We start from the raw sequence: 19303 nt of genomic DNA on the forward strand, positions 1-19303 counted from the left end.
TTTGGCATCTGTAATAATCATCCCCACCCTAACTGTAGTAGGAACTAATAATGTAGGCCTGAAATTAGGATCAATTAATCTACAAACTCTGATTTCTTCCCTTCTTGGCCTTTGAATGGCAAGTCATACTTCATGGAATATGTTTTCATCCTTAACTCCAGTCCTGTGGAGTAGGCAAGGCAAGCAATATTACATTGTTTTTATAGAGAAGAAAAAGGAAGTCCAGAAAGTTTAAGTGATCAGCCTTAAATCACTCTGTGTGATTTTGACTTATAACAAGAATCTAAGTCCAAACAGCAAATTGCTTCTCCATTTATGTTTCATCTTTTATCAGTTGGTAATGGCTGCCTCAAATGTTGTGTGGAGAAGTCTGTGTATAAGCTTTGTAGGAAGAAGATCTATGATTGATTAATGATGTCTGCCATGGCCATAGAAAGAGAAAGTAGAAACATGTACCACAAATATGCTACTTTATCTGAATCTTATAATTCCTGTCCAGTGCCTTTTCCACTGGAAAATGCTGACTCTACAACACATTTTCTTTAGAATCTGCAGGAGAATCAGGTATCATGATAAGACAGTCATACCTGTTGTGTCCATAATCTTGGAAACTTAGAGACATAAACATATTAAGATTTTCTGACATGTCCAGCTGTTTTATGTTCACTTCATTGATATAAACTCCCAAAAAAGAACTTTCAGAGATATGAGCATCAGCATACAAAGATAAACAAGACAGAAAAAGAAAAACAGATTTCTTAGAACTTTGGGAAAGATGTGATTCTGTGCTGAGCACATGGTAAAAACACAGTTTGTAGTAGAAATACAGGCTGGGTGAAGTGATTTAAACTTTCTTCCTTTCATGAAGTGCTTTCTGCTGAAATTGCTTTTCTGCAAATTCACTGAAGCCACTTGCTGGCACTTTTATTAGCCAGGAAGGATTTAGGCATTTCAACTTACATTGACAAACCCACTTCAGGAAATGAAACCTTTATTTGATTTGTTTGAAGAAAATGAATCATAGATTTTTTTTTTTTTTTTTTTACCTGAAAGAGCCCTTTCAAGATCATCCAACTCAATGTCTTTAGTTTATAGATTGGGAAATTGAGTTAACGGATTTGCTCAAGGCCACAGGGTGACTCATAGCAGAGCCCAAAGCTGGGCCTCAGTCTCAGAACTTGCAACCTGGTGTTCTCTTTCTGACAACTGGCTTGCTGTCCTCTAGCTCCAGCCCATGAATGAGCACCCCATGAATGATAAATGTCCCCATTTGACATTGCTCAGTGACTTCCAAGAGTCTTCCAGTTATGACCATCTGTGAATGAGCCAGCAGCAACCATAAGGCCAAGCTTTAGCCATGAAGGCCTTATGGAGCAGGTCAACCCTCTTGGCTGAGGCATAAGGCATTGAGGAGGGCTTCAGGGCTTGTGCCTAAGATTATGGAAGAGCTACCAGGTTGAATCCCCTGAATATGAGTGCCAAGAAGGAAATATTTAATTATGGATTTGCAGTCTACCTAACCCGTGGCACAGACATTTTTTTTAAAATGGATAATTATGAACCTACTGAATGTGTGGTTAAAGAATAATGGTGTTTCCAATCCCTCCAGAATGTGAGGAATTCTGAGTCCTGAAATGAGTGGGGAGCAGTGAGCAGACTGTGAGAAGCCCTTTCCGACGTGCTCCCTGGACCCTCGATGCCCAGAGCCTCTGAGACACCCATCCAGAGCTGGAGTTGTGGTCACTCTCCAAAGCCACCACGTCTGGTATGAAAGGACCAGTGGGGGGTTGGGGAGGAAGCAGGTGCACAAATTGAAGACTAACCCTTTTCCTTTCTTCTCTGAATGGTGATCTTAAAAGTATACTACCTCCCAGAAGATGGACCCTGCAGGACGGAACTGATGACCCACTTTTCAATTTTATCAAGCAGCAAATACATCAATTAATGCTGCTATGCTTCAGGGTTTGGTAGTGAGGCTGAAATTAGATTTATAGATTACCTGTCTCTGTGCTGGGTGGGGAGTCGGACATGCTTCATTTCCCTCAGCTCCCAGCACTGCCTGCTCTGGCCGCTCCCTTCTGGCCATCCTTTCCTCTCTGTTTCCCTGTGCTCCTCTCTCACCCCTAGCTTTTCTCCCACTGCCTGGGCCACATTGTCATGAAAAATAACTGGCATCCAACCTGCCCCCATGTCCTGCGCCCCCAAAATGGAACAGGTGTGTGCGGAGCAGTGGTGCAGGGTTCTGATTTTCCGCAGGCTCCTGAGAATGAATCTTCCTGTTCGCCTGTGCGTTCCAGGGAAAGAGTCTCATCACAGTCTCCAGATCGCGTTGAGAGTCTCTGTGAAGTACAGACAGGTGACTTGCAGGAAGTAAATGACTCCTGATAGGTCCAGAGGCTGGTTCCGGAAAATACTTTTTCTTCTAACATTACCTCCTATTCACGTTTCTTTGGCTGACACGAGAGGTCTGGCTACAAGGACAAGAGACCGTGTACACTCAGCAAGCTCCATCTCTCCTGCCATGCCCAAACTCTTTTGCTCCAGAAACGGTTCTTCATTCAACTAGCCTCGACCCGGTGATCAGTGTGCTAGGTGCTGGGGTTTCAAAATACAAAGCATAACCCACACCCTCAAGGAGGATGTACCAGGCAAACTACGTGGGGCCCATCACCTACATCAGCTGTCCCCCACCCCACCAAACAAAAGCCACTACTGCCTAATGACCCAGACGAGGCATAAAGCGTGTGCTCCCCCTGCAAAGGTAGGTTCAGTATGTACAAGTGCAGCTTCTAGCCAAGTCCTCAGCTCCCTTTCCACACTGCAGCCCCTAAGCTCTGCTTCTGAGCTTTGGAGCCACCAGGCAGCTAATGACAGATTACCAGATAGGCCACGCTGACTTTGACCTATGAACACACAGCTCCACTGCTCTGTGAGCCTACCTGCCCATTCCTGACCTGTCTGGCAAATTCCTCCTTCTCCAATATCAGAGAAATTCCCTCTCTTCCTTGAAGCCTTCCCTGGCTTCCTCAGGAAGGTTTCAGTTCTTCTCTATGTGATACCTCTGTACTTCATGTACGGAAACAAAAAGTATAATCCAGGCAGATGACTGCTGGAAGCTTTGGGCACTAAGGTGCTGGGGGTCAGAGGCATCTATGCCGGTTGTATTCTCTAAAACGGATATAACAGGACCTCCCATCCCTTATGTGTAAGAAGGCTGCTGTCCCCCATCAAGATGTGGGACATGTTTCTTCTCCTTGAATCTGGGTGGGTCCATCAATGTGGTTGAAGGATGCTTTGTGACATTTCAGGCTAGGTTTCAAAACTGATACAGCCTCTGTCTTCTACCCTTGGGTCGCTTGTTCTTGGGACCCAGCTTGCTGTGAGGAAGCCCTAGTCAGCCAGGTGGAGAGATGCCAGCTGATACCCAGCATCAACCATGGGACAGATGAATGAATGAGGCTTCTGACGATTCCAGGCCTTAACCCTTGAGCTTCTCCTGCTGACAACACATGGAACAGAGAGGTCTCCACCGAGGCCTACCCAAATTGCAGATTGGTGAGCAAACCAAATTGTTGTTGGGCTAAGTCACTAAAATCTTGGGGTGATTTGTTCCACAGCATTAGAGCAATGTCTCTCTCATCCCAGCACAGGGCACCTCATGACTGTTTCAATGAGACTCTACGAATGGTCCTTTGATCTTCAGCCATAGCTACTGTTTGGTAGCTTTGGTGACATGCATAGCTGGCTACTCAGTATTACTCTGAAGCCCTTGCTCAGAAGGTCCTGCCCCATTCTTTGATGCCACTCCCTGCACTCTCTTGCTCCCAGGCTGCCCAGCTGTCCCTTTGGTCCGAGGCAGGCCTTGCTCCTTGGTCTGTGGTCAGACAGCTTCTACCCTCCAGACATGAGCACCTCGGCCATGCTCACTCGCCCCTTCTCTGAATAGCTCTGGAATACCCCACAGTAGTGAAAATGCTTCCATTGTAGCTGCATGTGGGCATGCTCTGACAACGGTCCTTTACAGATCTCCTGGCCATAGGTCTTCAGGGACCCGCACCTCTGCTGCAGGTGGTTGGGAGCCACAGTTCTCCATCAACTCCAGGAAAGACTTGTGGACGCCTGCGACACACTCTTCCCCTGACCTGCCCAGAAGCGCCTCCTCAGAGGCCGGGATGCCCAGGCATCAGAAAAGGGCAACCTGTTTTATCTCTGAACTGTGAACAAAGGGAGCTGTCTGGGAGGGCGGCTATGCTGGGGAAGAGGCAGAGATAGCCACTGGCATCTGCGTGAATCACGCAGGACAGCGTAGCGGCTGGAAGTCTCTTCAGTCTCTTCAGTGACACCGATGGCCATTCTCCGTCCTCCTCTATTCACTCTTACTCATCCAGCAAGCACTTATCCAGGCCTGGCTCGATGCTGTCCTCCTACAGAGGGGTCCACATGCTCTGCTTTGTTCTTTCCTTTCAGCAGCAAATCTGTTAACCTCGCTAACATCTTCAACGCCAACCCGCATTTCATCAGGGATTCCTGAGCGACAGGCTGTCCTCACACAGACACTTCTCCCCGGCCCACGACGGTCTGCCAGCGTCCACCAGCGCCAGCACCATCCATGCTTTTGCCCTGAGGAGTAAAGGTGAGCTGAGCTGCTCTTACCCTGAGGAAAGAATCCAAAGCGCCATTCTCCATGAACTCTGTGATGATCATGACCGGCCGACTCTTGGTGACCACGCCCTCCAGGCGAATGATGTTGGGATGGTCGAACTGGCCCATGATGCTCGCCTCGCTCAGAAAGTCCCGTCGCTGCTTCTCCGAGTACCCAGCCTTCAGTGTCTTGATGGCCACATTGATTTCCCTCTTGCCTGGAAGTTTCAAACGCCCCTTGTACACCTCTCCAAACTCTCCTGCAACAAGAATGCAATTATTACTCACTTCCTTCTGTCTGTGGAACCATGAGGGGAGGCAGCTTATCAAGAACAATGGTGCTCCAAGTAGAACGGTGATTAAGGTGGCAGAAAGGAAATAGTGTCCTCTCACTGTAATTGTGACGTCCCAGTGCTAAGCAGTTCACGGCAAACACAGAAGGAATACCCAAATATGTTCTTTACCTCGGATCTCTTGGGTAACTAAAGTGAAATTTCAGACTCTATATGGGTTTGTTTTTCCTCATTTGTTTTTTCATTTGTATCCCAGATGAACAATTGAAATGAAATGGTCAGTTTCACTGTGGCAGAATCATAATTCATTTTTAGCAGAACCTAGTGCAAGAACGTCCAGGGGTTATGGGATACGTTCAGGTACTTTAGTCCTCTGAATGAGATGTATAGCGTTTATGTTCCTATATTGCCCTGAAAGTGTTTGTGTCTATTGGGTCCCTCGGAAAACAGAAACTGAGGAGTAAGGAAGGTAAGTTAGCAGACACTGCAGGATAAAGGGGAGAGAAGTAGGATTGCCAGAGTCCCAGATCATGGTGCAGACCTGACTTTATGAAAAGAAGGGGGAAGCAGGAGTGGGCAAGGAGAGGCCCAGATTGCAGTGCAGACCTGGTTGATGCAGACCTGACAGTCTCATCTAACCCAATGAGGAGCTTCAGAATAAAGAGTGCCCATTCCAGAAAGGCCCAGGCCCTAGCATCCCACTGTGCTCAGTCACTGACTGGGGCTGCCAGAAAGAGCTGGGTCCCTGCGAGAAAGCCGAGGCAGATCTTGAAGGCGCTGCAGCAGGAGGCTGGCAGCTACCGGCACTCCTGGCAGCTGAACAGTGGCTTTTTCAAGCAGACACAAGCTGCACACCTCCATGGGTGCCACAGCATTTAAACATTTTTGCAGTAAAATCACCAAGAGTAAAAACAATTCTGGTGACACTATTTCACAGCTGCTTAAAAAATCTGTTGAATCCCATTCAATGTGCTTTCAAAAGTTATCTTATGATTTAACTTGGTTTTGTAACTTCAGTTCTTTCATGTGAAGCAATTTAGAATCTACTTGTAAGTGCATCGCAGAAACGGGAGTCAAAGGCCTGATAGGAGAAACATGGATTTCTGCTGGGAAAACTTTCTTTCTCACTTTCAGCTTCTGCAAGGCGATGATGGAGCAAACTGTGAGCAATCAGATACGTTACTGGCCGAATTAGAAAAGCAAGTTAACATCTGTGATTTAGTTGGGAACTTCTTACATTTTCTGCTGCATAGGTTGGAAGGAAGCTGCATGAAAGGCCTGTGGATGCAGAACTGCTCCAGAGTCTATGGAACTTGTTAGAATCTAAGGCTGGAGTAGAGGTTGGCTTAAGCACCATTAGGAAGGTTTCAGCATGGACCTAAGATAGACAGCACGTGTAATACTTGTTTTGACATGAGATCACAACTGTTTGAGGTCAGACCAAGTCTCATTCATGTCCGTAACTTGTACACACCACTGAGGTGTCTGGTACGTGGTAGGTATGCCAATAAAAGTTGGTGTATCTTATTTATTATTATTTGTTTGGCTTTGCCCATTCTTGGGTTACAAACTGCTGGAGGCTCCAAAAGAAGTGGAGGTACCAGTATTTACATTTTTACAAAAGACTGTTTATGGCAGCATCTCCTTCAACAGCTAAATACCATATGACCATAACCAGGGGGATGGCTGGAAAGGGACAGCCATCCTGCAGAATGCTATGAGCTTCTGAAAACTAATAGATGAGTGAGATGTATTGGCTTCAAAAATGTCTGCATTACATTGCTAAGTGAAGCAGAAAAGAAGAGAAAGTTATATTAATAGAATGTGGTCTGTAGAATATGCCTGTAGGGGGGTGGTGAATGCCAAAAAAAAAACATTATGGAAAAAATTCATAGCAACTTTACTTTCAACTTCAAATTATTTTAAAAATTGGTTACACTAGAATGGTGGGAATAGGAGTGGGGAAGTATGGATTAGTAAACTTTAGTTACTTTTACGTTTAAATTTTTACAATAAGCATTGTCTTTGCAGTTCAAATGAGTAAAATTTAAAGAAAAGTACTGAATAACAACCACCTGTCATATATGTGTGCTTCTCTATGTATATACATTTGTTTAGAGTATGTATATGTATGTATGTATACATACTTGTGTATATATGTGCATATATGTATGTGCCTGTATGCATTTGTGCATATATTGTATATATGGGTGTGTCTCTCTATATTTTGTACGTATATATATGTGTCTGTGTATAGAGATATATGGAATCCATCTCTCTGACACCTGCACCTAGTAGTTATTCAATAACTATGAGCTGAATGAATACAGCTTGCATATTTCATAAGCATACTAGTTGAAGAATATCAGTATTTCTCCCCTGTTGTCATACTAATGAGTTCTATTTTCTTTTAGTAAAAAGACACGGTTGAGAGTGAGGGGAAAGTATGCTAATATTTCTTCTTGGGGGAGATAGTACACCAAAATGTCTTGACTACCTGCTCTGTGTCAGGTACCGTGCTGGGCTCTTTGCATGTCTTAATCCTCACAGCACCTTCATGAGCTGGGTATTATCATGCCCATTTTACTAATAAGGAAACTGAGGCACGACAAAAACATGCCTCAAACCCCACATCTGTGAGGCAGAGCCAGGGATACTCCCTGGGCCTATCCCTTTTCCTGCCATATCGCCTCTCAGAAGGTGTGTTCAGTTAGCAGTGCCACAGGGAAGAGAGCTGGGTGGATGTGAAGTCACAACGCAGGGCCCACTGTGCTCCAACTGTGCAAGTCCTAACCATTCATACGCAGTTACTGTTACAGTGACTCAGTAACCAGGGAACAGCAAACACAGTGTGACTGAGACAGGCTGGGATCTGGGACCCTTTGCTGCAGTGCTGCAGTGCTTGCACCGGGACACACCTCTCCTCAAGCAACAAAATACAAAGAAACTGTATAGGACTAAAAATAACTGCATGCATGCGCAGTTTGGGCAAAATTATGGACAAAAGATACAAAGAGACCAAGAAACCCAACTGCCACTTTTGCAGAGCCCGGAGCAAGAGCAAGGAGTCAGGAGCAAAAGCAGGGCACTGCGCATGCCCCCTGCACACCACACCTCTTAAGGGGTGGGCAAAACACCAAAGCCACCCCTCCAGACTTACCCCTGCACACACACAATATAAGGAGCAAGCTCGCCCCTCCTGCGGGAGCTAGCAAGCAGGGAGACTGTTGTTTGTTCCCACTCCCCTCTGCTGTAGCAGGGGTCACAGTAAAGCCTTGCCTGAATTTCTTGTCTGGCCTCTAGTCAATTTTTATTGATTGGGGAAGGCCAAGAACCCTGGTTGGTATCAGGACTACCTTATAGACAAATATCGTATTCATGGAAAGTTCCTGCCCGGCTAGTCAGATGAGATCAGAATATTTAGGAATCAGAATATTTATGAATTTCTACACATCAGTCTGGGGAGTGTGTAAAAGTGCCCCAGGTGAATCTGCTATTCCCCACAACATACACATAAACTCCCCAGTTGAGGACTTCTGTTATATACCAGCGTTCCCAAAGTTGGCTGCCCACTGCAATCCCCTGGGAAGCTTACAAAGCACAGAGGCCTGGGTCCCACCTCCAGGAATTCTGTTTAGTTGGTCTGGGTGCAGCCTGGGCACGGACATAGTTAAAAGCTGCTCACAGGAGCAGCTACGTAATTTGCAGGGCCTGGTACAAAATGAAAATGCAGGACTCCCTGTTCAAAATTTATTAAGAATTTCAACACTGTGACAGCAGAGCATTAAATTAAGTGTGGGCCCTGCTGAGCATGGGACTCCGTGCGACCACACAGGTCCCATGAAGCCAGGCCTAGCTGCCCAGGTGGTTCTGAGGAACAGCCAACGTTGAGAGCCAGGGGTCTAAACCACCCAAGCGTATTTCAAACGGATTAGGGAACTGCTAAAGGCCCTGGAGTACCTGGAATTCATCCCTACACCTTTGAATTCATTTGAAAGCAGTGCTTGCCTACAAGCTGCCTTTCACTGCACAGGGCCTGACACATAGTGTGGGCTTTGTAGCTGTGAGCGGAGAGAAAGAAGAGAAGGAAGCAAGAAATCAATGAAGGTGTGGCTTTGCAAAGTCCTATCTGTATAGAGCAGTGTGGGCTACGTATATTCGTTTCCTAATTGACAAATGTCATGTCATTGTTTAATCTTTGTGGCTGACTGGTCTTCAGGTTCAGTGTTCCTAATACTTTAGCTCCAAATTATATCCTCTGTAGGGGTCTCATCATATAGATTTTTGAAATTATAAAATAAAAACGTGCTCTCCTGAGAGGATTTTTAGGGCAGTGAAATTATTCTATATGAAATTAAATGGTGGATACACGTCATTATACATTTGTTTAAATCCATAGAATGTACAACATCAAGAGTGAACCTTGGGCTTCCCTGGTGGCGCAGTGGTTGAGAGTCCGCCTGACGATGCAGGGGACATGGGTTCGTGCCCCGGTCCGGGAAGATCCCACATGCCGCAGAGCGGCTGGGCCCCTGAGCCATGGCCACTGAGCCTGTGCATCCGGAGCCTGTGCTCCACAATGGGAGAGGCCACAACAGTGAGAGGCCCGCGTACCGCAAAAAAAAACAACAACAAAAATAGAGTGAACCTTCACTATGGACCTTGGGTGATAATGATGTATCAGTGTAGGTTTATCAATTGTAACCAATGTACCACTCTGCCGGGGGATGTTGATAATGAAAGAGGCCATGCATGTGTGGGGCAGGGCGTATATGAGAAATCTCTGTACCTTCCACTCAATTTTGCTGTGAACCTAAAACTGCTCTGAAAATAAAGTCTTTAAAAAAAAAGAAAGTGCTCTCCTTGGGTTGGGAGAGATGGGTTCTGTATCATTACTGCTCTTGGAAATCTGCTCTATAATCACTGGAAAACAGTGGCTTAAAGGATGGTGATTCTGTAAAAATAGCTCTTTTTCTGTGTCTGACAAAGAAATGACTTCATATTCCCCAAGCCCGGAGGTTTTCAAACCACCAACTGCAAAGGAAGTCACTTAATCCACAGTCCTTACTCAGAGGCTGTGCTCCACCCTGTAATTAAGTGGCCCTCATTGCAGCTGGGGCAAACTCTGGCCAGAAGAAGAAACTCTGGGGGAAGAAGCTTGAGTCTACACCATCCTCCCTTCCTTCTCCGCCCACTGGACTTGGGGCAGGGTGCTTCCCTTGTTCAGCCTCAGCTTTCTCAGCTCTGTTGGACAAAAGGACCTGATCAACTGTGGGGCCTTCCTAACAGGGCGTGGGGGTCTCTGAAAAAGTGCTTTGTAAACTACACACTGTTGGAGACACAGGAAAAGACAATCCAGGGGTAGAGAGTGGGGTGGGAAGTGAGGGTAGGGTCATGGGGTAGGGAGTGGGAATGGGTAGTGGAAGAGAAAAGGTGGCAAACGTAGGTTTCTGCAGCCTAGCGGGACTTGAAGGAGGCTGATCCAAGACACAGCAGAGCATCTTGCCAGGGGTGCTGGGAAGTCCCCCTGCCAGGTATCTGGGCATGGAGGGTGTCTTCAGGTAAGCCCGGGGCATTAAAGTCTGGGGCCTCTGGCCCCCTAGCACTGCCACAGACTCCTAGGGAGTGGGAGTTGATGGGCCCTTTTTAGTAGCAAACAGAAAACCAAGACCTTGTGTCACTTGCAATCTGACTGCTGTCACCTGTGATCTTTGACTTCAGGTTCACATACTTTGCTCAGGGAACTATTTTTGCTTTGGGGACACCTTTCCTGTCATTAGGGCCAGAACTTGAGGTCTGTGGTACTTCGATTTGCCATGACCTGAACTCTATAGAGCTTCCTTTCATATGAGCTCCAAAACATGGCCATCCATTTTTCATCTTTTTAAGAAAAATTCTTAATGCCTAAAAAATATTTTCAACAAATGAAGCATTAGTATTATATTTATTTATTTTTATTTTGGCCGCACTGTGAGGCTTGTGGGATCTTAGTTCCCCAACCGGGGATTGAACCCGGGGCCACGACAGTAAAAGCACTGAGTCCTAACCACTGGACCACCAGGGAACTCCCCAGCATTATATTTAAAATAGACACTTACAGGAAATGACTGGGTAGTGGTTATGGTTAGTTCTTTCTGTACAGCTTGCTGACTGATAGTAATTGCAGCCAACCTAACTTTGGTCTGGCTGGACTCTGATTGGCACATATCTTTGCAGCTGACCTTGGACCCTCTCCTACAGCCAAACAACCTCTTGGCTAGGACTGGCACTAAACTAGCTCCAGCTTCGTGCCAGTGATTCTTAGCAGTTGTTCTCAAAGTGTGGCTCCTGTCCAACAGCATCAGCATCACCTGGAAACCTGTTAGAAAATGCAGATTTTCAAGCCCCATTTATACCCAACTGGATCAGAAGTTTTGTACAGGGCCCTGTGACTTGGGTTTCAACTTGCCTCCAGGTGATTCTGATGCCTGGCTCAGGTTTGAGAACCGTGGCCCTCAGGGCTGTCAGCTGACTGTCATTTTGCCAGTTCCTGTCACTGCCCTCCCAGACAGCTGCTGAAATAATTCCCTACAAGTTTCAGCTCCTTGACAAAGTGAGGAGGAGAGAAAAAGTGGCTCAGCAGCATTAAATGCCTCAACTATTATATGTAAAATCAGAAGGAAAGAATTTTCAATTTTTGAAAATGAAACATCCAACCTGCCAGCAGACATTTCAAGCACTCGCTGTTGGCTATGTGCAGCGTGGATCTACACACAATTTCAGTCTTTTTTTTTTTCTTTTTCTTTTTTTTTTTTTTAGCAGCATTGTGAAGTCACACACTGCCTTAGGGAGGGAAAAAGGAAAGCAGAGCTTCTCACTACTAGTTCAAGCTTCCACCGGAAAAGAAACTTTTAAAGAATTAATTTAAACTAGGTTTTTAAAATATGATTTCCAGCAAGTTTTCACACTGTCCTGTGCAAGATAGGTTATGGCTAAACCAGGGATAGTAAAACCATGACAGGCATTCCACCACCTCCTGTCCTTGCACCCAGGACAGACATTACTAATTGATCGCAACCCTTTTTCTCCTCAGCAGAGTTCCCCAGGTAGCCATTACCAGGCAACTGGGGTTGGCAAATGAGATGGAATCTAATTAATAGCCACGGTGCCCACAATACCTAATACCTAGATGGCGAGAGTAAACCTAGTTTTCTCTTTTCTCATAGCTTCTTGTATTCATTAGACAACCACATACCTAGATATTACTTATTTTCTTAATATAAGCAAGCACACATAATTAAAAATGGTAAATATCTTGGCCCCCATTGTTATCCTTCTTAAGGAAATAACTGATCATACTAGAATAGGAGGACCAGAGGATGGGACAAGGGTATTCTAGGAAGAACATGCTCTCCCCAGGGCATCTTTGTGGCACCACCATATGGGAATACTGAATTCTAGGAGAGTCCCGTCATTCCCAGCCAAGAGGCTTGGGTATTCAAACTGCTAGCTAGAGTTTGCCATCAGAAACAATGTCTCTATACTTAGCTGCCATTTTCCAGAACAGTGACAAAAGTGGCAGGTAGTGTGGGAGTTACGTTCACCAGACTAAGATCAACCTTATCTGGGTTTCAGTTTTTGCTCTACCGTTAACTCAGTCCAACCAGTAGCATGGCCTTTGGCAAGCTGTTCACTGAATGTGGATATCCTTACCAGCCTACAAATGCATGCGCAAACACAGATGTGCGCGCGCACACACACACACACACACACACACACACACACAAACTAACACACAGGGCTAACAGGGCCATTATGAGAGTTGAATGAGACAATGCTTGTAAAGTATGTACATGTTGAGTGCATGCCAGTTATATTAATCATACTTACAGGCAATATCTATTTGATTTGCTCCTCTGGAAACCCTTCCTGCTGTGATTCTTATCCAGTATGAGGCTACCCTCATCCTGCCCATCCTCGGTCTGAGTGAGCCCAAGAGAGTCAGGCTGGCAGGTGACTTTCTACCAAATCATCCCCAAGAAACACATCCTCTTCTTCAAAGAGAAATGGTGGGCCTTGCTGGCCCCATTCCATCCATATACATCAGAAATTCCCTCTCCCCAGCTCTCCTTACCCAGCCCTCGCACCTCAAGCCTCTTTCTCCTTCACAGTAAGCCATCCATGGACATGCTGGATCCACAGCTGCTGAGTCAGGGGAGGATGTGTTTATTAATTAAAATACAACTGGCGTGTCTCCCCTTGGATGACCCCTTATGGTGACACCTCTACCTATATTTTCATGCATTTGTCATGCTCAGGGCTGCTACATACAGTTATGTAGGTTGCACACTGCATGACCCAGGAGCACCATTCATGCTGTAGAGCCCAATTAGACATGGCAGCTCTGCTTTATGCTCTGGGCATGTCTACAGATCAAACCGATCAGAATTAAGCATTGGGGCTTCCCTGGTGGCGCAGTGGTTGGGAGTCCACCTGCCGATGCAGGGGACGCAGGTTCGTGACCCGGTCTGGGAGGATCCCACCCGCGGCTGGGCCCATGAGCCATGGCCGCTGAGCCTGCATGTCCGGAGCCTGTGCAACGGGAGAGGCCACCACAGTGAGAGGCCCACGTACCGCAGAAACAAACAAACAAACAAAAAAAGAATTAAGCATTGGATCAGAACTCCACAGGTCAGTTGAAGCTGTCCTGTGAGTGACTCCTATGTGTCAGATTCATGGTTATAAAAAGCTGACATTCTCCAAAGGTATCAGATGGCCATCTGCCCTCTCTACAGGGACTTCAATCATTCCCATAATCTGCAGGGAAAAGAGGAAGGATCAGCCTTCCTCATTCCACTGGGCTTCTTTCGGAGCACTGAACGACTCACAACCTCACTCAACCTCTCTCTAGTCTCTCTGCATTCTCCCAAACTCCACCCAGCTCTCCAAACTCTTATCCCTGTTATGGTTTTCCCCCAAAGACATTCAACCATACACAACAAATATTTAACTGAGTACCTGAGTGCCACACCAGGCCAAGCATGGGACTCACAGAAGTACTTAAGTTTCATCACTCATGGAACTTTGAGCACGGTGATAAAAGAGGGTCACTAAACAAATAATTACATAATGATTAATGAGCTAACTATACAGTTGGCCCTTGAGCAACATGGGTTTGAACTGCACAGGTCCACTTATACGCAGAATTCTTTTCAATAGGCACTACAGTACTACGCTATCCACAGCTGGTTGATTCCAGGGATGTGGACCCATGGATACAGAGGGCTGCCTGTCAAGTTATACACGCGGACTTTCAACAGCTCATGGGGGTCGATGCACCTAACCCCTGTGTTGTTCTAGGGTCAAATGTAATTCAGTCCTCTTGATTGGTGTCACACCTGGCTCACAGTGATTTGTTATTTATTCCTTTGTTCAATATCCTCAACAACTGTAGAAGAAACTTTGGAGGTTGGTGCCATTCTTCAACCTTATAGTTTTTAGATTTTACTCTATTGGCCTTTACTCGCAATCACAACCTCCAGTCCCACACCCTGGGGGCCAGACAGCCCCCCTCTCCCTTCAAGGTGTTTAACCTGATGGCCCTCGCTTCTGGTCACAAGCTCCATGCCACCAAGCCCACCGGTCACTCCGTTTGCCATGTGTGGGTACATTCCGGTTTAGATGAGTTTACTCACTGCAAAGCAGCCTTCCTTACCACCCTTGATCCCAGCATCGGCCATCTCAAAACTTCTCCACGTTTCCAAGCCCCATAACTGGTCTGCATGCCTCTGAGTCCTTACCTACCCTTTCTCAGCACCCCTTCCAGTCCAATCGAAACACAGGTTCATCAGGTTCTTCTCCCCCTCACTCCTACCACCCACCCTGCTCAGAAAGCACCCCACTCACCATTTTCTACAGGATAAAATCCATACTGCAGTCTCTGGATTGCTAAGCCCCAGCCTGATTCCAGACTTAATGCTTGATTCCTACCTTCAGGAAACCCCTCCCCAGCAGCCTCCTTTCAGCCTTGTTCTCAGAATGTGCCACACAGAGTGTCAGCCCATCCACAGCCTCCAAGCCCTCAGGGGGCTCTTCCCTGAGTCCTCTCCGGCCATCAAGCCTCTCCTCCTCCCACCTCCGGGGCTGCATGTTCTCTGGTCCCTTGTCTTAGCTCTCAGTCTCCTCCCCTCCTCTCGTGCAGTGGGACTGCATCTGTGTTAGACACTAACATATCAGCTGGGATTATTAGGCACTGAGTGTGTTTTCCAGAATCCACCACAGTCACAGGCTGTGATCTTTTGAATTCTCAACCTAATCCCTCCTGCAACAAACATAGCCCTCTCCTCTGGATCTGTTCTCAGCAGGAATGGGCCAGTTTTTCTGCAACCTCTTTGAAATTATCTTGCACCTTCTGGAAGGCCGGAGTGTGCTGGTAAGCATTCAACTACCAGCTCTCCAGAAAACGAAGAAACAGAGACCCCTGATTTGTAGCATTTGCTAATTCTCACCGTGTAAATACTCCTCCCATGGCTAATGTCAAACTACCAACATAATGCCACCGAACACAGGGCTGGAAAAAGATGCACACGATTGGCTCCTGCGAAGTAGTGCAAGCTGGCTCCAGCACACCACTGCTGGAAAGTCATGGTCATTCCCCTCCTTATGTCATTTAATTTTCCTCTTCTGTCTCATCTTCTCATGAGTTTCACAGAAACTTAATTTCTCTACTAGTTTCCATCCTTGAAAGCTCAGGCCACAGGTGATCCCCTTTGTGAAGTCTTCCTGATGCCCCAACTCACTCCCAGAACAGGGAGCTAAACACTGCTCTATGTTGGTCACAACCTTTGCACATACCTGTGTTGTGGGTTGTGTGAAATAGTGAGCATGTTACTGGCCTGTTTCTCCCCAAGACTGTCAGACCTCTGAACAGGAGAGTGTCTGTTCTTCTCCACACCCACATGCAAAAATTATTCAATAAGAGCTTATTGAGGGAAGGAGGGAAGGAATAGAAGGAAGGAAGGAGAAATGATTTCTGATTCTTCTTCTTATGTTGTGTTACCATTTTGCATCCCAGATTTGGTCCCCTGAGCCGAATCTGCCAGGTGGCTAAGGGAAATATTGCCAATTACACTGCATAAATGTTACCTTACAAATTTTTTTTTTTTTAAACTCAACCTTCACACCAGCTCTTTTAGCACAATGTGAAGTCAGTCTCAGTGAGGCAGGGCGTGGGAGAAGCAGGGGTGGTGACAGAGAGAAAGAACCGGAACGTGGAGAGAGGTTGACACCAGCCAGGAGTGTCTCCTGTTGAAACTGCATCAAGTTACACATAGTGAATTCATATCCCCTGGGATTAGCTCTGTGATTTCTGAATCGTGAGCAGATGGGTGTCAGGTAGAGGGCGGTCAGCAGCACCTGGGCGGAAGTCTTTATCCCAAGCTGCTGGCCATCTTATAAACTGCTGCATGTATCAACCCGCCCCGGGATCAGGTGGGCCATGGCGGGGACTGAGCCTTCTCTGAGCAGAATGCACAAAAACGGCAGCATCAGCAAATGCTACCCAGCGTCCAGCAGTTGGCGGGCTCACTCCAAGTTGCCACTCCCCAGCAGGGTCATAAAGTGAGGAGGCTCTTTACTCCTCCCCTGACAAAGTCGGGAGGGGGCTGACGTGTGCTCTCTGGGATGAAATGCAGTCCAGAACACATTGCTCTAAGCACGTGACATAAATAACAACATTAAAATTGCTATCACCATTGCCACATGACATAACAGCAATGAACAACGTGGAGGAATAGCATGCCGGACTGAACGCCCTCCCACCCTGCCCAACGCTCTTTCAAGTTTACTGGAGAAGTCTGAGCCCCTGTGAGGCATCAAATTTAACTGGGATCCAGCCTTCCAAGGCATGATCCTTAGGTCTGTCAGTGTCTAAGGGGGAACAGAAAATTATCTGCACAGAAGTGAAAGTCGTGGTTCAGTATTTAATGAAAGTCAATGGGAAATATGTATAGACTCATGTGGATCAGATTATGGTCAGCCAGCTGGAACATGTGAGGGTTTGGTAGGAAGAGAGTTGTGTGTCCTGATAGGGAGAGTCCCAGCACCCACCACAGGGATGCCATGAGTTTGGAGCTCTTTAAGAGGGAAATCAGAGCATGAGAATGGTGGCTTAATGGGGCAAGCTTTCAAATGTGACTTTCAATTTCACAGATGGATTTTTGAACCCTCAGTGCATTAAGAGAGGCAATGAATGGAAAGAGTGTGACTTTCCCCCTAAAGACAATATATGGAGTGGCTGTCTGGAAGACTTTGACTAAACATATTTTATGGAGTTTAAAATATTATTTGGAGAGACAACCCCATGGCTCTCCAAATACTGACATGAAAAAAAGCACTTCCATACATATGAACTACAAAGAAGAATATAACATATGAGTGAAGAGAGATTGAATAGTGGCTAATACAATTTAAAGAAGAAGAGAAGACAAAGAATGTTGTAGAAACAAAAGTAGGAAAGAGGACACAAAGCAAACACATCTTTGAGAAGATTCAGAAAAGATAGCAGAGGGGGCAGTAAAGAGATTACTTCCAGAGGAATGATATTTTGGGATATTTTACTCATTTGCATCAATAAGGCTGTTTCCATTGCCCAACTGACTCAACTACTGATCCATTAAAGGAAGATGAAAATTTTAGGTCAGTCTTTAGGTAGAATTTCCTAAGAGCATCTCAGGCAGTTAGTTCTCTGCTGGGCTGGGTTTCTGTTCCAATGCAGGAAGATGGATGAGAGCACACGTTTTTGGGACAGAAATTTGTCTTGTATTACCATCCATATCATAGATCTTTTGTTTAAAAATATGGATATGGGTGAGCTTTCTTCTGGAAATAGTGGTCCCTCTTCAGTTTATCATGGTCTGCCTCCAAATCCATGTACATCAGAAAAGGAGAACTGAAAGTGTGGGAAGAAATCTTGGCCCAAAGCCATGGAGATATGAGAGTCAGTGAAGGGGATACTAGGTCCAGCTTCTAAAAATGTATATTTCTCAGTTGGTTACCCTATTTCTCTCTCTTTATCTGCATTTGGTTGTGCATTTCCAAAGCTATTTCTGAATCTTTTTAGACTAGAGTTGACTTCTCTGCAATACCAAATAAGCTTGGACACCACGAACAAGCTCCCCAAACGATTCTTAGACGCACATTGTAGATGGCTTAGACGTATCTTCTGGGGAAAAAGATGGTAGAGAACATCCAGAGCGGTGGGAAGAGGTTGTTTGGACACCAAGAGAACAGAAAGGAGGGGAGGGGAGAGCCATACCTGCTCCGATGACCTCTTCGATTTTCACAAAAGAGACATCAATCTCCTTGGCAAACTCCCGGACAGCTTCATTGGGGTCCTCATAAGTGAAGGGGTCAATGTAGATCTTCATCCCTGGGGAGCCTTTTTAGAGGAGATAAGCAGGGTTAACATCCCAAAGAGGACACGGTGGTCATTAAGCACTAGCTGATGTCCCCAGCTGTAAGGGTATGACCGGGGCAGGGGTGTCTCTCCTACACATAGGGCTGCCTCTCTTTTCCTTGCTGGGCCTCCCCATCTCCCTTCCCTCTGGGCCACGCTAGCCTGGTTCTCTGTCCTCTACTTCTCCTCTGTATTTTCTTCTGTTTTTGAGCTCTTGATGAAATGTGGAGCAGATTACTTATAAATGACAGATTGGGACCAGTTCCCACACCGGGCACTCACAGAAGGCAAAGAAGCTGATTGATGCCAACCAAATGCATTAGCAGAAAAGTGGTGGTAAAATGGTAGGGCAGATATCAATATTATCAACTTGACAACTTTCCTGAGTGGAGGCCACCGTTAAGGTTATAACTGATGGCTGTGTCCAGGGCTGGAAGAGGGATGAGGATGGATTTAAAAAAAAAAAAAAAAGAAAGAAATTGCTATTAGAAAAACCTCAAGATAGGAGTGCTAAGCCAGTATACCAGAAGAGAAAATGGGAAGAGAAAAGCATAGAAAACACTGGGAGAGGAAAGAGCAAAGTCTACATAGAAAAAAAATGAGGTGGAATGAAAGAAAAACGGTGATTGAACCCCCATGCCCTCAGACACAGTGAAGTATGAAAAGTGAATAAAATGGTGAATGAGAAATACATAAAGGAATATGGACTTTGTCCCTGATGTTTACAGTGGCAAGATAAATAGGTGTGCACGGGGACAAAATAGAGAATCATCACTGCAGAAAACATACATTCAAAAAGTGGAGGAGAGGGGACAAAAGAAAGGAAATGGAACACAAAAACAAATGGATTCATCACAATGTCATTTTTCACCGTGTTGGATGTGTTATTAGGCAAGAATGGAGATGGTTTTCCTGGCGGTGATGTAGTGGGATC

General features: G+C 45.9%; 1 protein-coding gene across 1 annotated transcript in view; it reads right to left on the reverse strand.

The window, feature by feature from the left end:
* EPHB1 (EPH receptor B1) overlaps positions 1–19303 on the reverse strand; it is a 428767-nt gene that overhangs the window by 49827 nt on the left and 359637 nt on the right. Inside the window, exons 10-11 of the mRNA XM_029215290.1 lie at positions 18229–18351; positions 4654–4901 (exon numbers count right to left, since the gene is read on the reverse strand). Coding sequence (XP_029071123.1) covers positions 4654–4901; positions 18229–18351 — 371 coding nt within the window. The remainder of the gene's footprint in view (positions 1–4653; positions 4902–18228; positions 18352–19303) is intronic.

The sequence above is a fragment of the Monodon monoceros genome, unplaced genomic scaffold (genome assembly GCF_005190385.1).
Source record: "Monodon monoceros isolate NGI ecotype Baffin Bay Population unplaced genomic scaffold, NGI_Narwhal_1 Super_Scaffold_11, whole genome shotgun sequence".
NCBI classification, from domain to species: Eukaryota; Metazoa; Chordata; class Mammalia; order Artiodactyla; family Monodontidae; genus Monodon; species Monodon monoceros.